The sequence below is a fragment of the Mya arenaria genome, chromosome 11 (assembly GCF_026914265.1).
Source record: "Mya arenaria isolate MELC-2E11 chromosome 11, ASM2691426v1".
Lineage (NCBI taxonomy): Eukaryota > Metazoa > Mollusca > Bivalvia > Myida > Myidae > Mya > Mya arenaria.
The window spans coordinates 52,014,475-52,033,852 of record NC_069132.1 but is presented as its reverse complement, the minus strand read 5'-3'; the positions used below and the strand labels follow the sequence as shown (position 1 = coordinate 52,033,852).

Sequence of the window (19,378 nt, the reverse complement as noted above, 5' to 3'; positions counted from 1 at the left end):
CATGGTGAAGTTTTAATGCTCCTTTAGAGCAGTAATGAACCGGGATAAAAGCGAAAATTAAATCAGTGTGAAATTGATTCTGAATTGAATAGTACAGCCAGATGGGAAAAGATTAAAATTTATATATTAATTAAGAATTCGCCTACAAAGGTTGATTGTACTTTATTATTATAATAATTAGTGTTATAAGTATTGGATTCTGCTTTAACATACAATAAAAAATGTTTGAATTAATATAATATTAAAATGTGTATAAAATATGTATTGTGTAAAATGTTTTTACGTGTGAAAGTGTGATAAACTGTTATATTATATGGCTAGATACATAATGGTTGCATCGTCTTTGCTGTAGATTGACAATGTTTTCTACAAGAGGCAGAAATAGTTAAGTAAAACAGTTTTGTATTATGATGGAAAATAGTTCAATAATTATTTCCATATGAGTTAATTGATTGTGTGGATAACTGTAAATTTGCGTTCATTTCACGTGGTCATTTTTACACAATACATGATCAATTTGGCCGTGCTAAATTTAAACATTTTGCAGTTCTTCCCAGTACAAGCCTAAACCTTTGGCTCAGCGCGTGGAGTAGGAGCGGAAAAATCATTCTGTCGTCGGGAAAAGGTTTCCGCCACAAGAAGAGGGAAAACTAGGGAAGCCTCCACATAAATCTGAAAGAAACCATGTTTTGTTCATATGTTATGTAATTTATTATTGCATGCATTTGTATAAAGAATTGTTTTAGTGTAACTATTTTTCTTAACATGTTGTGGTGAAATAGCATGTTAATTCACTGATTGTTCTGTACCTTAACCGGTTTTGCGTTGGATTTGATTTTTCCCCAGGAGACAGCTTCGCCCGGGTCCGCACCCGAGTCACTGCCGTCAAACTCTTGGGCCGTTTTCAGATATACCGCAAAGTCCGCGCCATTCCTCTGTCAGAATAAAAAGCATACGATACGGTAAGTTTATACTCCTTTATTTTAGCTTGATAAAAATATAGCTGCACTTTATATAACCTAATAAGAACCAAGCCCAAGTCTCCTTCATTGGAAAGCTGGACTACTTTTCCACAGAACAATGGTCCTTTTGTATATTTTAGTCGTACCTTATAAAAGCTGTACAGGGCCGGTATTTATTAAACAACACTACAAAAGCCATAGTTAAAGGAGTGGCTGAAAATGTGTGTATTGTTTCTAACAACATGACTATTAATTTATATTTAAATATCTTGAAATGAGTTATGGCAAAGATTACAATTCGTATATGCCTATGACGAAAACGCAATTAAAGGTAATAGCAGTTCATTGACTGTTTCTTGGAAAACTGACGAGATAAAATATCCATTGATTAACGCACTTAAGTAAATATAATAATTGCTAAATCTTAAACGCTATGGGCATATTTAAGTTGTACGTGTGGTTTACTTTCTAATGAACAATTTTCAAAGCAAATTAATTTTTCACTTATTAAAATATTATAGCAGTATAGTACCGCAAGGTTGGCATTGCATGTATGGTGTTTGATGAGGCCTCCTCCCAAAATTATCATCCCAGAGTGCACGGCATTGGTGGATACGGATCCGATCGCTCGAATGTCTGAAACAAAAACAACACTGTTGTAAGCTCACTTCTTGCACGATGCCAGAAGTCATCGGCGTGCTTCCCGACTGTGCTGCAACGATCGCCGACGCTTAACAGTAGACTTATCCAGCATAGCATATGTGTACCTTATTTCACAATGCTTTGCTGCTTTAATTCAAAAGTACAAGGTTCTAAACATCTGTGAATATTTAATCGATACAGTTCTTATTCTGTGTAAAATCATCATAACCCCTGCCAGAATAAATTTGATTTCTATATTTTCCATATTTTACGTAGACCCCATACCCTGAAAATACCAAATCCAGACTCCCTTCCAAGATATTTTTTAGCTCTTTGAATACTCAAAAGTAGACGACAGCATCGACCCACGATCGAATATAAAAAAAGTTGATTGATATAAAATTGCGGCTAAAAATAAGCCCATAGTTAAATCTACAACGCATTTTCTCAACACTCAGACTATCTAAACACAAACGTTGCAAACACCTTCAAGTTAAAATAACGTACTTAGATAAAATTATTTTTTAACAGCAGAATATTACTTCCCTTGGGAAGAAATATGCCACAAAGCCATTGACTTGCTAGTGACAAAAACAATGTTAGACGAATCAATGATGTATCTCTACATGCAATAAACAATTATCGTGACGTTTTCTTAGAAACACATATGTTAGGTTTTCTTAAATGGAAGAGTTTAGAGTGAACTCTTCAGGTGCTCAGCTTGTAATTGTACAGTAAATCATGAAAATTCAAACCAGAAAATTAATCTGCTGATGCCAAATATTACGTTTGGGATGATTGTTAAAATGATAATGAACATGACCAGTTTACAGGAAACTTTCTATGCTACAATGCTGTAATTAAGTAATCAATTTATACTAATTTGTGAACAGCATCGTAATCTGAGAAATCACGGATACCAGCAAAGAAAACAATCATTAGTCAATGCAAACAACGTTTAAAAGGTTAGTCATTTTGACATTAACTACACAGTCAATATGTGCCAGAAAACATCATTATGATACAAATGATATCAAAGATGAATGCACTTTTTTCAAAATTAAGGTTTAACAACAAGTTTTATAGCAAAGCAGTGTACTATTGGTACAGATGTCATGAAGATGGGTCCAAGGATTTGTTTCAGCGACTTAGGGAAAAGAACCTTCACTTATCAAAATAAGCTTAATTCGGCCTTGGCGTTTAAAGAAAACGTCGGCTTCGTGTTGGAAAGGTCAATTTGTGGTTAATCCTTTACCCGAAGTTCCAATAACCACATAGCATAATGACAAAGGGTGTATTAGGGATCTGATTTTACAGGTCATACAACTTTGTAACAACGGTTATGGCTGCGTTAAAGCTTGGGTATTGGTTGCCAAAGTAACGTTACAAAACCATTGATTTTGTGAGATATTGATATAATTTTTGTGAACACCAGAATATCTATTTTTTGGTGTTCACGAGATGAAATATAAACATCACTCTCTAGCATACATCTCTGCTTAAAACATTTTTGACAAATCATTTTATTAGAACTCTGAAAATCTATAGGTGTATTATTCTCAAGAATGGCATCTGTAATACTTTTCCCAGCTGTGTGCGTGCCGACATCTGCTTTGGATAGCAAAAGTGGTCAAATTTTTTAATACAGTGATCGACAACAAAATGATAGTTCGCTGTTTTACCTCAGTGAAATTTCACTTATATCTTACTGATATTTTTTGTAAGCAGATGGAATCGTACAATAAAGAGTGTTACCTTGAACGAGATCAATCACTAGGCCAGGATTCTTGTAGAAATGGCAGTAGATAGCATCCCCGAGGGCACCGTCCGTGATGGCTGGGCAGAAGACGGGGATGTTGTTTCTATGAGTCCAGTAGTAAACAGAATCAGGATTGTTGATTTCTCTCCCAAGACGGTCGATCACACGTGATGGCGTCGACAACGTTCCCTGTACACAATAATACATGACTGTAACCATAATATCTGTTGAAGTGGTGGAGTTACAGCGGGCAAGGTATGTAGATGTTTTCTATATGGGCTCAGTAGTATGCGGAGTCGGGATGGTTGATATCCCGCACAAGAAGTCGATCATACTTGATGGCGTCCACATGGTATATTACATATAATTTTACAGATCAACATATCTTTGCATTAATGTCATGATAGTTTAATTTTTATTTTTTACCGGTAAATCAACATATATTCTAATTCGTTTCTCATTCCCTCGCCGACTAACAAGGATTTATCATGTTTCCATATTCAATCCTTCTATTCATTACCTCGTTGACTGGCTTTCTTACACATTTCAATTATCATCAGCACTGTTTTACTGATAACCCTTTCCCTTTACTTTCGAAAATTTATGTTATAGTTCCCAATACTGTTTTCTTCGTCAATTGCTTATTCCCTTCACCCCTTTACAAATATTTAACTATTATCTGCACTGTTGCATGCTACCGAATAACTTGTTCTCCACCTTCTATCAAAGATTTACAACAGTCATGTACCTTTTCCTTTTGTTTCTTGAGCATTGTGTCCAGGATGGGAATGATCCAGTCATCAAACTTGCCGTAGTTGTCATTAGGAATGAGCAGGTTCCCGACACGATTGATTCCCTTTTCCCTGGAACATGCAACAAATTGTTTCATAAAGAGAGTAAGGTCATAGCTTAAGGAAATACGTTATACTCGTGCTTTAGATGGGTTTAAAACCATGATAGTTTAGTATTCATGACATTTTATAAGACTGGCAGGCCGATGATTATTGCATCGATGAGTATAGATATTTGAATTATGATGTTATTGGCTATGTCACAATTGATTTTTAAATCAACTCTCGAAATAGGCTAAAATAGAAGATCACAAAAAGCACACGTACGGTGATCGACTCTTGCACTATTTAAATGTTATCCAGGTTTGGTCTATTTCCGGATGTTTAAGAGCGTGACTTTTTTTAAATTATTTGATGCCAATCATTAGAACAGGAGTTTACCCAAACGTCGAAGCTAGATATCTGTAAGGATCTAGAACATTTTCAACACTCTACAGTACATGTACTTCGATAAAAATCTCATAAAATTAAATAAATTTAAAGTAGCTACCTTAGGCTGCTTCCGTTAAGAGCAAAGTCCCCGAGATATGTGGGAGCAAACACTTCATAAAGTCTTCCTCCACACCGCCACCTGTTGTCACCAGGCAATCTACCTACAGGTATTATGTAATTTTACGTCATAATTGCCTTCAATTTTTGTTTAAATATTATCAAATATCTTTGCAGATCAATGTCGTCAACTGAATTTCTCTTAGTGTCATATACTCGTTATTTGGCTGCATATTTGTGTTATAAATCTTAAGCCAGTATCATAAATAAACATAAGGTTGAGTAAATACAAAAAAAGCCACTTGTTGCCATTTGTGCTGAGATATCGGAGTTAAGATTATTGACGTTACGACTTAGATCTATAATAAACATTTGCGACCGTATACAAAAATGTATAGTGTACAAACAAATTTCAAACTCTCTATATAGTTACTTTTTAAATCTTTTATTTTAGCAATTTTTTATTATAAAACTAACCATGTTGTTCTGTACAAGGTATCGAATTGTCTCGCGCACTCCGGATGAGATCATGTTGGACGTATAACTCAGGAATATTGTACAGTTGGTCCTGCCCCGGCCTGTCGGATGTCCAATCAGCTCCTTTACATTTTTGTCGTCAACTCGTAGCAACTTACAGTGAATCTAAACATGAATATAATGACATGACGCTAGGTTTGAATTACTACACGATATGTTTCTACCTTTTTTTGGGGACAAAAAACAAAGTATTTAAATGTTTCTTTTTTACATGGAACGATAATAAAAGTACTCAATATTTGCCTACTTTGTAATAGTTAGACCGTATTATAAATTTTAATTGAGCTTGGAAAATGAGCAAGTCCTTCTTGGTCAAAAAGATTTTAAACATTTTTTTTAAACTTACTAGATAATAATGTGCTTTCAACATAAGGGAAACGAAATTATAATGCCATGTCAAGTTTAGCTGAAGAGCTGTAATTTTTAACAATTAAGCGTTTTACTTATTGAAAGCAGTTTATAGGCGATTTTATTGGAAAAGAATGAAGGTCAAAAAATCTAGTTCTTTATATTTCCTATATTCTATTGCGTTTCCGCACTAGGGAAAGATGATGTTACCTCTTGATTTTGGAAACGCTAAATGTAGGCATTCGTACAGTATGAACCAACAGTAAAAGTTTATATGCAAGTACAAAATATTTAAACAACTAACCATTCTGTTTATTTCCTCGACAGCGCGGCCAAAGTTCTGTGCCTGAAATACGGAGGTAGCATAGGACTGCAATAGCTTATAATAATCCACTTCCTCGCTAAAGTCATACCCTGCATACAGAACACACATATCTTGCTATGTTATACTTATTTAGTTGAGCTCAAATATTGTTATGTAAGTGAAAGAGAAGTATAGTGGTAAAGGTATTCTCATCTCATCCAAGAGGTGGTTTATCTAATTTTAGCATTGCCACATTCAATAGCGTCTCATAATGACACAATGCAGCAGTTTATTTTCTATTCAGAAGACAGACTAAAGAGTGAATAATAACCTGACTGCAGTTCACAATTGCATAAGCTTAATACAGAACACAATGCCATAAACTTGATACAGAACGCAATGATGTTACCCGGATACAAAACATGATGTCATAACATGGGTACAGTACACAATACTAAACTAGGAAATAGAACACATTGCCATAATCTCGATACAAAACACAATGTCACATGCTGGATACCGAACACAATGCCATTTACTCAATACATAACACAATGCCATAACCTCGATAAAAAACCCAATATAAAGGGGATATAATGATAGCACGTTTTTCTGGTGACCTGTATCACGGCGAGTTCGGTGTGTAAACATGTATCCGTCGAGACCGCAGGTCGAGACGGATATTTGTTTACTCACCGAATAAGACGTGATGCAGGTCACCAGAAAATCGTTTTATCGTAATATTTCATTTATTATATACCTGCCTATTTAATTATTTCTTTTTATTTTTCGCTTTCAATTTGATTTAAATTAACCGCCATCTGTCAAATGCGCGTATGAATTCGAATGTGTTACGTAGTTATGTGTAATGAAATCAAGGGAGGCTTCTACAGCGAAACGAAGTCAGAAGTTACAGAATTATATTGGGCAAAATAAGAACAAAATAGTTTGTGTTTAAGCAAAATTAACTAATTGCTAATACGAAATTAAATGTCACAGCATAAAAAACAACAACAAAAATGGTACTTATTTTACGAGTATACACTAATCGTCATTTCCTGTAGACGTAACGAGCCATTTTTAACAAAGTAAATATTCGTGGGATATTTTGACCATCTTACTATGCAGAATTGAGGGAAGTTCGTGAGTCAATCGCTATTTCTATCGATGACGCGAATTCGCCTTCTTCTTTGTATTGGCGAGCTGCTCATATTTTCATGATAATAAACATGGATAATGCAACAATTTATGAATTTCGAAATGGCAAACAACTAGATCACTGAAGTATCTGTCATGATAGATTTGAACTGTTCTCTGCTTCGTGCCTATTCTCATGGTTTTTTGAAGAATATGAGAATCATGCTCCTGAATATCTACATGCTTCTGGAGGGTGAGTAAAGTTAAGTAATTTATTTTTTTTATATAAAAGTTGACAGGTATTACCAGTTTTTTGGTCACGCTAATTTTAGCAACGGGGAAGTAGTTCCGAGATTAGACACGGTACTCGCATAATACGGAATCAGAAAACGACAGTATGGTGATACGGATTTTTCAATACGGCGTGCTGTATTTTCACTGTTGGATATGGGAAATTTGATAGGCATATAATAAATATTTATAAGATAACATATTTTTACACCTGTACCTCTTACTGTTGGGGTCCCCTCTGGCATCGCCTCACTTTTCTTAAACACCGCCAGGCTAGGTACGATCTCTACACTCCCTATAAACATATGTATACTCATTGTACATGCATTGCATCAAGTGCTCATATGCAATGTATAAAATTTAATGTGAACTCAGAAGTACTTTAGATAAATAATTCAAACATTGTTCTAGAACTTAAATATATTACAATGGGAATGTCAATCTCCAGAAATTGGTTGAAATCGCAGTATAATATACCTTCTTGCATGTTGATTGATTCTTATTCAAAAACACCCTTCCAATCATTTTGCTGTATCCAAGTCGAATGACCAAGCTTGCAAAATATTCTTGACTGAAAACAGAACAGTTACTTCTTGTTTATCTTCAATTTAAGATATAAACTATCCCTGATTCTTTTATAGATATATATATCCGAAATTTACATGACATTAATTGATTGACACCATTTATCATTTGAAATTGTTCATGTTCTTTTAAAACTTCAGCCACTGTCGAATAATCACATTTTGATAAGCACACGCACCTCACAGTAACGTTTACTTAAGTTGAATAATACTTTATTTACCTTTTTTTTAACCAAAATGTCAATTTAATCAGGCATGACTGTATAGTGATTCTCTTCTGAAAGAAGGTATACTTGTCAACTTCAGAGTTTGCATTTTTTTCCTGAACTACACGACTTTTTGCTGTCCTTGAGCCTGGAAGCCTTGAGTCCCGAAGAAACGAATTTGTTTGCAGGGGCTGATACTATATATTTTCCATTAGGATCCCGAAAAGACGCCATCTATTGAAATCAAGTGTCCCTTCGAGAATTCGTATTCGTTCTTTGTGTTAATATGGGCTAATTTATGCCTCTTTTAAAAATTACGTAATGTATGGTGTGCAAGGTCTTTTTAATAATTCAATTTACTATTTTAAAAGTGTGTATAGGAAGCTTATTTAAGGATCAAAACAATTGCAATACCCTATCATTCCTAATCATCTGGATTACATGCTATGAGTATGAATCATTTGTATAAAATCATTCATTACGCAACTGGGTTTTATTGTTTGCATGCTTTGGCAATTTCGTCAATAATTTGTAATATTGAGAGGTTACACTCTAGCGTATTCTATTCAGTTTTCATCCGAAATAAAGAATTGAATATTATAATTAATATAATTAAGATCAAGTTCTCTACGAGAATTTGAAACTGGATGATAAATAGCAAACTCGACTTTATTTCGGCCTGCTCTTAATAATGCACAAATAAAATATTTGTTTCACAATGTCACCATTATATTACATTTTAGAGCGATTGTAATGAAATATATGCAGACCAGGTATGCGTTTAGTTTTCCTATTTTTTGAAAAAGCACGCCCTACTAAACGCATGCTGTTTTTATCCGTATCATAAAGAGAGTTTTATAAATGAAAAGAGTGCAGATCGATTTCGTCTACGAAAAACTTGAAACCGTAAGATCACAAGCAAAACCGACGTTGTGCACTACTAATACGGTGTGTATCACTTTCTGCGCTTAATAATCCGTCGGAACACCTAACTCTGAGGTTCTATAATCCCTCCATAAAATAAGGTGTCCTCACCGTATTTGTCGAACTCTGTAATATGTATAGTTTATGTGACAATTCGTAAATAATAGTTTTGTTAGAAACTACTGCAACCATTATATTTTTTTTCTGAGATAAAAGGGTAACAAAACCATATTGATGTCTTATTCAGAACGTTTTTAAGGCTTTTTCAAAGCTTTAGGACCTTACACGGAGAAAATTATTGGATTTATCCGTATTTTGGGACTTACTTTAACGTTGGTTTTGTCAATCGAAGAAATTGATGCGTTTCTGTTGATATTATCAGTAAAATATTAGAAAAAAATATAAGTCTATTCAAGTTGTCCTACGCTGTGTTGTCGTGCCGTTACATTTATATAACATTTTGAGAGAAAGACACTCTCTTGTGCATATATCAGTAGCCATGCATTTAATCTGGAAATTAATTAATGTTTTGATCATTATTTTTTCAACTATATCCCTGATTCAACGTTAACGTCAAAACTCGGAGTTCACCTTATTTGACAGAACAATTTCCAACAAGTACTCAAGAAAAAATAACTTCACAAGTACGTGAATGGTATTATAACGATACACCATAAAACCATGTAGATTTGAAGTCAAAAGGTCAAAGATCAAGGTCTAAAATATTTACATGACTTGCCTACGATTCCATTCAATGGCATCACCGTTGGTCTGATGAAATGGGTTTAAGTTTGAAAGTTTTTTTGTTTGTACTTCCTAGGTCATCAGTTATGACCTAGCCATCCCCAATTCAAGGGGAATCCAGGTAAACAGTTCAGACATTTATGAATATCAGTAAACCTGTTTAGTTAGATGTGGCCCTATTCATTCTAATACGATCATTTTAAATCCTATATTCACCATCGGTCAATCATCGGTACAAGTATGTTAAAGTACGCGAAACATTACTGAAATTATGTACATGTGACATGAAAATAAGTACGAGAATACATTGAATTACATAGCCAGGGTGCGTGTTTTACTAAGCTCCGCGTTTTTTTTTCATTTATCAAATAATTAATCGAATTCTTTGCGTATCATGTACATTCATTTATAAGAACTGAAAAAGTGTAAAGTGACATTCTTTAGTAAATTGATCAATTTTCAAGCGAGATAACACTGATTTCTATTGCTTCACGACACCCAATAACTACAGTGAGAGAAAGTTACATTTGTGTACTAAACATTACAATACACAGAAAAGTTATTGTTCTTATTAGACAATTATATTTGGTTTACCTAAACCACTGTGCATTCGATAAAGTGACTATATCCGAAGTAAGAAAAGAAAACATGCAGTTAAAATGTGAACAAAAAAGAAGATCAATTAAATACAAGATGTTTAACCTGCTTTTAAAAATATAAACCATTCAGCTTCAAAACCGTAAACTTGGAAAGTGGGCAATGGTCTGAGATGGTAGAATCATGCTTGGATTCACAGCAATGTGTTTTTAAAAAATACATGGCACGTAACACTGAGTAATCACTTCCGAATTCGTGTAATTTGTCCATCATAGAGAGGTTGTGGAATACGTATTGTTGTGTACATCGTCTTTCAGATATGTTATGGGCTGGATAAAATAATCCATGCGTTGATTAAAGTGCGATGTTTTATTTTGGTTGCAGAAACTGTATAAAAAGGAACTGTGAATACAAAGTTATCATTTTGACTTTTTTGGGTTTAGCTTTATATGATAAAAGGTCTAATGGTATATCAATATTGATATTTGACGTTATATTTAAGACAGGTGACATTGATCCTTTTTATTGGTATAATTCATAAGCTACTTCCAGAAAGTTTTATTTCCTGACTGCTCATTAATTGCTTTCGTTTTATTTAAAATGCCACCATGTTTTATAAGCTAAACAGATACGTCTATTAACATTACAATGTAAGCATCGTCTTATAAGACAATGAAAGAGCGATCCATCTCCAATTCGAAATGAATACATTGATCGTGGTGAATTACCTTTAAAACTGGTCTAAGTAAAGTATTATGTCAATGATCGCAAACTTTAATCGAGTCATACACGACAACAAATATGATTAAATTTATGTAATGCACATTTCGAGAGTGAGTTCGGAGATCTGGTTATTTAGATATCATTGTTATAGATCATTTTGTCTAATTCTCTCCTTCAAGCACTTGAGTGTGAAAAGAAAACCCCAGGGTCGGGGCGTAAAGAGCTTAACTGTACTTTACTTTTTTTATTTTCCAGATTAGCGGTCTTACCTTTTTCTACTATAAACCCGACTCTTGGGATATATCCGATATATAAAGTTAAATATTATATTAATTATTATATTATATTTCTGCACCCCTGTCTAGCCCGTGTTGGGAAATTCATATATTTTTGCATTAGACTATTAGGCATTAACTATATAATCCAGATTAAAAAACATACAAACACTAACCTCAAGCAGACACTAGCGTTGGTAAATGATCCAGTAATTTAATGTATATCCAAACCGCCAGTTAATAGCACAAATGTTATTAAACCATTCACCACAACTTTTCAAATAAAGTAAAAGGATCATTTACTTGTAAGGCCATACCAAATTATAGTTTTCGTTTAGTATTGACTACCTCACTGTTATAGCACAAACATACGACGAAATTTTGGGTTGCTGGATCATTTTAAAGTATTTGATGAAAATGCAAATGTATTTGTATCCAAAATCCAAAATGGAATGACATCATTATCAAATGAATATTTATAAACACAAGTTGGCATCTTAATAATGAAACATTAACATTATTTAGTAAAAGAGTCAAACTATATAAATACCCATTCTGAACACATCAAATACGGCAGTCGATATGCAAGAATAACATCAGGGCCATTATTATTTTAAAGCATAGTTTATTTACCTTATTTGACCAGAATCAATGCCTTACTTAGTGATTTTTAATAACTTTTAAGGTGTTAAATGAAAAAACAAACAAATTTATACAAAATTCATATTCTTCAAAATGCAAATTTGTTTGTATTTTATATGGGATGACATAATTGTAAATTGAATTTTTTTTTTTTTACAGTAGCTTACTTTTTTCGACTCTAAATATGGTTCTTTGTTGCCAAAATGTGAGAATCTTGGACTTCCTTAATGGTCTGAAGAAAAGAAAATTTGTTGTTTAATAAGCACTTGATATAGCTTCATAGAGCATCTTGATTGTATGTTTGGCACCATATGGATTGACAAAATATATTTTGGCACACAGTTGACCAGAGAACAGGCAGTCTGTGGTTATAATTTGGCATATTCATTTTATGGTAGCCAAAATGGGGTTGAACAAAGTCTGGCTTGACATTTGTAGAGACAATCATTGGCTTGTTTGTTATCGGGTGGGCTTGATTATAACCACAACAGAGCTACCGAGGGTTACTGGGGACCTATTGTGAAACACGTTTTAGCTTTCGAAATACTAATCAGACCTTGGTATAAATAGTTTGAAGGTACTAGATTATAACATAGTGTGATGGAAAAAGACTGGATGTGCATGAAAAGTTATAAATCCGGTTGAATGGGCTAACACATAAGTTAACCTGACAAAAAAAAATATGTGCTGAAGCATTGACATTGTTTTGTTAACTTGCTTTTTAATGTGGGAAAAGAGATGAAATATAAGATCATCATTGCATTTTGTTATTCAAATATTTCAAAGCTTCATTTTTAAATGCTTATTTATTTGAAGTGCATCACAAACAGTATATTATGTCTTCATAAAAATTGTTGAAGCGTTTAAGTGGGCTAAATTACATCTAGGGTATTTTTTGGCTGCGTTTAAATGGTAATTGAGAGCATTATACACATTTGATAAAATGCAAATAGTTTGTGTTAAAAAGAGCATAAGGCGTAAGATGAAGCTAATATTACTATATCAAGATATTAATGTCTGTATTTAATACGATGCATATTCACATACCGGTGTATATGCGATCATTGCAGCAAAATAATGAAAAAAATATAGGTGTCTCAAAAAGAATCAGAAATGACATTCTTTCAGAAAAACATTAAATGTACACGTTTTCACATTAAATTTCATATACAAAAAAAGAATTGATAACGTTCTTAAAGTTGATACCTTCCGATGTATCAGCGAAAATAGAAGATATCTAATATATTTATTACCACTTTTATTCACTTACCAGTATATATGGCAGTTATTTCATAAACAAAAATATTTGTGTGTCTCAAAAAGATTCAGAAATGGCATACTTTCAGAAAATCATTAAATCTACTGAAATCATGAATCCCTGGATAGAACACTGCAAACATTATCGTTTGATTTGCCGCGGGTATAGACATTATGATAGGTTCATTCCGACCCGAGCGTAGGGTGTTTTGCGGAAACGAGGTTTCCCCACACCCTGCGCGAGGGTCGGGATTAACCTATCTTACACGAGCGGCAATGGTAGATGCTTTTTCTCCCACCTCAGTTTAACAAAATGAGTAAAAAATGTATTTTTTACTTGAACTCTTTTGTGCTTAGTGAAAATAATTGCGTATGGATATGCGATAATTCGCGGTTGTCATGGATGTGCGCGCAGTGATTCAGCTTATGTTTATAGTCAAATCGGTCTTTAAATAGTTCTAAGGAGAGGGAAACATTATTTCTTGAAAGGTGCGTTTAAACTGTTTTATGGTGACATTTGAAGCGAGAAATATTAATTAGCGTTCTAAATATTGCCACAAGACAAGGATTCCATGATGCTACAGACGACAGTCTTCAACAAGGGATGTAATTACAATGTGGTGATCATTAAAAAGGAGTTCCATACTGGCATTTTATCTTCGCCCGTGGGCAAGATAAGAATTTCTAGCATAGTTAAATTGTTAGATCTACTTATCTTAGGTGAGAGAAATAAAAATCCGTGGTGGACACAGAAATCGCTGTTTCGATTCACGGTTAAAATAAAAAATGAATGGTTCAGATCGGTCCATTTATTATTTAAACATTGCTAATAGTTGAAACAATGAATGTTACATTATTGATATTTTTTTAATTTTTTATGATATTCATGGTTATAAAACGATGACAAAATAATGGCATGTGTTCTTTTGTTGTTATTGTATATAGTGATAATATAGTAACTTTTTTTTACTCTGTGTCAATGTCAAAACAACTATTATAACCGTGATTTATAACATGCCGATCAAATGAAAACTGGTTAATAGTTGTAAATGGTGGACATTCTTTACCACTTGCTTTATCAATCAGGGGTTGGGATATTCAACTGGAAACGATGTCAACAGCTAAAGAATGATTGACCCTAAACATTATTTTTTACTTGTTCAACATTTTCTTTCTATATTTTTATCATAAAAAACACTTATATCGAGCACAAACGAAAGTACCAAGAGTATCTATGGCTTATTCTAGAGAATAGAAGCAAAATTGAACCATAATTTTAAAGGTTTCATTTCAAATATTTTTAAAAATAACATTTGTTGTTGATGCCATGTAAAAGTGTTGTATAAATTATAAATGTAATCATAACCTTCACGGACAGAGCACGGCAAACTGTTAGTGATTATGTTTTTTTAATATAAATTTCGACTTGTAGCAAAGTTCCTGATTGTAAATATTTAAAACAACAACAATATATTTAATATTGTATTGAATTGTAACAAGAAAACGAAGTGTTATCCAAAAACATTTTAATCCGACCTATACATCATTATTATTTCTAGGCCGTAAATTCGTAAATAGTAATAGGGGCCACTAGAGGTCCTACGTATAAATAGTTCCAATATCCATGTTTCTCTATAAATTCGATATTAATGTGCCATGTTTTTGTCATTTTAGGTTGTGTTTATGGTGCATGGATATGTTCCCTATAAATTCGGTATAAGTCCGCCATCTTTGATTCGGACAAGGTTTGATTCCCCTGTACGTTTGGAATACCGCGTAATCTGAACTAGGCTAGTTATATCAACACCAGCATTGCTTAGCCTAAACTACCAAATAAAGATCACCAAGACTGTCATACTAGAGGACCCACCTGTCGCAAAACATGTTTATTTGTTGTTTATTTGTTGCCAAAGACGTCATCTCCGATAAAAGTTAAATCGGTGTAGATGCTGTATTAATCCAAAGATAGGATGGAGCCAATGAAAGCCAACTCGTTGTGTTTGTATTTTTAATTAAAATAAGGACGAGTTTGTTTGTGTTCTGTGGCCATAGGTGAACGCGAGACATGTCTTATAGCTGCATTCTCACATATTTACCGTTTTTACAACTTTTTATTTCTAGTTTTGGCGTGAGCAAATTTGTGTGTTAATATCTGCAAACCAGTGATAAAATTCTGCTGACAAAAGATCAGATGGCAGATGTTAATATTTTCGTTATGGTTAAAAGCGTTACGAACGGTTTAAGAAAAATGAATAAAACACCAAGTTTTAAACTTTAATATAAAAATCTGCGATCTTTTTTTGTCAGCAGTCTTATATGACTGGTTAACATGCATTTTAGCTTAAATTGGCTCGGTTCAAGACAAAAATAATAAAAAAAGTGTCAAAACGTTCAATCTGTGAGATTGCAGCTTTAAAGCGACGAAGTTGAAAGTGTTTAGTTTCATCACGAATAATACCTTACCTTACATAAAAGCAGTCTTACGTTTTTACTCTTCTCCAAATACAATTCTTAGGTAAACTGCAAACATATTAATCCCATACCGACCTTTTAATGTATGTCGATGTTATCTAAAGGGATGCTTTCTTTTTATATTAGCATTAGGCATTAACAATGCCAAAATAACATCCTTGTCATACATCGTGAACATCATAAGACAAACATCTACAACTAATGAATATGCCAAATAATTGATTTTGAAATGCTATTGGTAGTACAGTCCGTTCTAAGATGTCTTGTAACCTGCCCTTATTATCAGCTCTCTCTCTCTCTCACACACACACACACGCACGCAAACACACGCACGCACGCACGCACGCACGCACACACGCACACACACACACGCACACATACACACACGCACGCGCTCGCAAACACGCACACACACACACACACACACACACACACACGCACGCACGCGCACGCACGCACGTACGCACGCACGCACGCACACACAGACACACACACACACACACACACACACACACACACACACACAAATAAATAACATGACATAGTCACTGAATTCTGATGGTTACTAATGTTAAATTTATTTTTCTGTACTTATGTATACATTTCATTTATAAATGGTAACATAAACGCCATGCTTGATTGGATATATGGGTTGAGTAAGCGAAGTATCGATTGGCCTTTATCTCTGCTGTATAAGCTGCAAGGTTTACGTGACAGTTACTTGTTTACTGTAGAAGGATCAACGTTTTTGAGAATATTTAGTGAAATTTATATAATTCAGAGAATGTCAACATTTCATTATTTTGCTTTTGGAAGTAACTTGTTGAAGGAGCGTTTACAGTTGGCAAATCCAAGTGCTTTGTTCATTAGCACAGCAAAACTTCAAGTACGTAAAGGTGTCTACTTTCGTTTTGTATTTTAATATAATACATTTTTTATGAAGATTGTATTGATAATCAAGTCTCGAGTTGTCGACTTTGAAATTATGTGTCATTTTGTTGATTGTTTGTAGTATGTTATCAAACTGCATTGATTTTCTAGCCAAATATATAGGACGAATTATTACGCAGTCCCCAATTTGTCGAAAAAAAACCATAAAGCGCTTACTTTATCATAATTATAATTTTTAAAGATTTCTCATAGATCTAATATTCGTTGAAAAAAAACGCACTAACGAATGAAAATATAACACAAATTATAACAAAAATACATGTATTTAAACGTCATCTAAGCCTTAATTTATTATACCAGTGATCGCATGTACTAGGTCGAGTGTGGAGTGATGCCTAGCAATGTCAATGGCAAACAAAAGCACGACTGTGTGTATCATTGTAGGACCATGCCATAGCTTTTAACAGTATCGGTATGGATACGCTATCCAATCGGTGGAAAGGAGGTGCAGCCACCATTGTAGAGTACCCTGAACAGGAAGTATGGGGCTGCGTGTGGAGACTGGACACCAAACACAGGGAATCACTCGATAAGTACGAGTAAACTGATGTGGTAATTAACATTGTCAACAACAATTTGTTAAACAATTACCTATATTGCAAAGACGATTAAAATATCACAACAGCAAATGACTGCTACAATTCAAATAATCACATGGGGGTATCAAAACAAACAAACACAGAATTGACATAATTAATCTTGTTAACTACAATCCCTACGGTGAAAATAACTTTTGATAAGGTTAAAATATAATTCAATTTCAGATGTAACATTTTCCATATATTAAAAAACAATACCATATTTGCCTTATAATCACGAGTCGTTTTGTGATTGATATAGACTAAGAATTTAAAGCTATGCTTCGGAACAATAAACGGTATTATAAAGCGCATAATTTTACAATAAGACATGATAACATCGTGTATTTTAATTAAACAAAACTAATAAGACATCCTACAGGTAACATAATCGACATACATTATGATGTATTCATGAAACAGAACAAATATAAAAACTACATCAAGCAAAACATGTCATGTATAGGAATAATATCTTGATAAAGTTCGTCAACCAGTCAGATAGTTTGAATCACTCAACTTAATCACCCTTTATTTATATAGATTACGGTCTTGTCCGATCAATTGCATTAGAAGCCTTTGTCCAATCATCAAATTCGGCAATAATGTTTTTGGAGAGAACATATTGGTCAGTATTTATGCGAAAAGCTTTGAAAACCAGCCATGTCGCCAACGGTCATTCGAGAGTTATGACCCATGAATTGGCAAAAACTGTTTTTACAAAGACCGCTTTCAACATTTGGCTAAATGTACAACCATTAATCACCAACCGTGATTCCCTAAAGTTAGGACGGGCGTATTTAGTGATAGTTGGTGCTCTTGTATCTTAATATAACTGAAGGAAATTCATGTATAACGAAACTGAATATTGATTTTCAGGCAAGAGTTGTGTTACCATGTGAAAGATGTGGATGTGGTTACCCCCGACAATGCGAAGTTCACGTGCATTACCTACTTCCTACCCGACCACTACTTAGATTTGCACGAGTACGACCACCGACCTTCTCCAATGTACCTTGATGTGATCATCCGAGGAGCAAGACAACACAAGCTACCGAACACCTATCTGCAAGCGCTAGAGTCAATCGAACACAACGGTCATCACGATAATGAGCTGGACATTTATGTCAGTATTTTGAAACTATTGCCGGACGAAAACCAGTCTGTTCAGTCGACCAAGGAAATCGATGATAACCACCACCATTGCAGTGTTTTGGACCACAAAGCGACGATTTCATTCTTTGAGGAATATGACAGCCATTGGATAAATGGTTATATAACAGTTGACTGGCACTAGCAAATGTGATAATGTAGTGTTATAAAGGTAATATAATAACATTTCACAGATCTGCGTTGACATGATGAACTATTTAAAAGTTGAAGACGTTTTAGTGCTTTACATTGTATGCTAATGATAGTACCGCAACGGTTTCATACTGTGTACAAATGCAAAGTTATTTATTTCATTTGATGTGCCATTAAATTTGATGCCTTCACCTTAATAAAAAATCTAACAGAATTGTGAAGTTAAATGTATCGCAAGTAGTATAGTTGTGTTTAGAACATCTACGTTTCTCATTCATAAAACATTTGATGCCATCAAGTGTAACCTTTTTTGTATCATATGTTTAAGAACGTCAGTCTTTCGTTGGACTTTGAACTGTTAGATGCTGTTGATAAGCGTATAAATTTGATACAAAATAAAAAGCGCGTTGAAAAATGGATGTCAAGGGAGATAACTAGAACCGTAATTAATAGAAAACATTTCATTGTAAGTGGCCTTTATTTATAAATGAAGGTTTCGTATAAAGAATTGATATATAAATATGACAGCAAGAAAGAACAAAACAAAAAATATTTCAATAACTTGCATTTCATTGGCTTGGTTCTTAGAAATATTTCAGTATATTAACGCATTCAGCATTGAACATAAATAAATAAAATGTTTACAATTTTGTGCTTTTAATATCGATTGGAGTGTTAGGTATTATACAAAGGTTACATCATTTTTATTTATAGCATTTCAAATAAAACTTCCTCAATTCATTTTCCCTTCCTTTCTGAAAAGCTGATTGTTGATCTTTATTACCCTAATAAATAACTGT

The 19,378-nt window shown here is 33.8% G+C and overlaps 1 protein-coding gene and 1 pseudogene across 1 annotated transcript; one reads left to right on the top strand and one right to left on the bottom strand.

Annotated features, from left to right (window-relative positions):
- Positions 1–252: 252 nt before the first annotated feature.
- LOC128208609 (deoxyhypusine synthase-like) lies at positions 253–7,807 on the bottom strand (annotated as a pseudogene).
- Positions 7,808–16,427: 8,620 nt separating this feature from the next.
- On the top strand, positions 16,428–18,792 carry LOC128209168 (gamma-glutamylcyclotransferase-like). The gene is made up of 3 exons (XM_052913073.1): positions 16,428–16,630; positions 17,080–17,228; positions 18,153–18,792. The coding sequence occupies exons 1-3, from the start codon at positions 16,529–16,531 to the stop codon at positions 18,568–18,570; spliced, it is 669 nt and encodes a 222-aa protein (XP_052769033.1). The 5' UTR covers positions 16,428–16,528; the 3' UTR covers positions 18,571–18,792.
- The last annotated feature ends 586 nt before the right edge of the window (positions 18,793–19,378 follow it).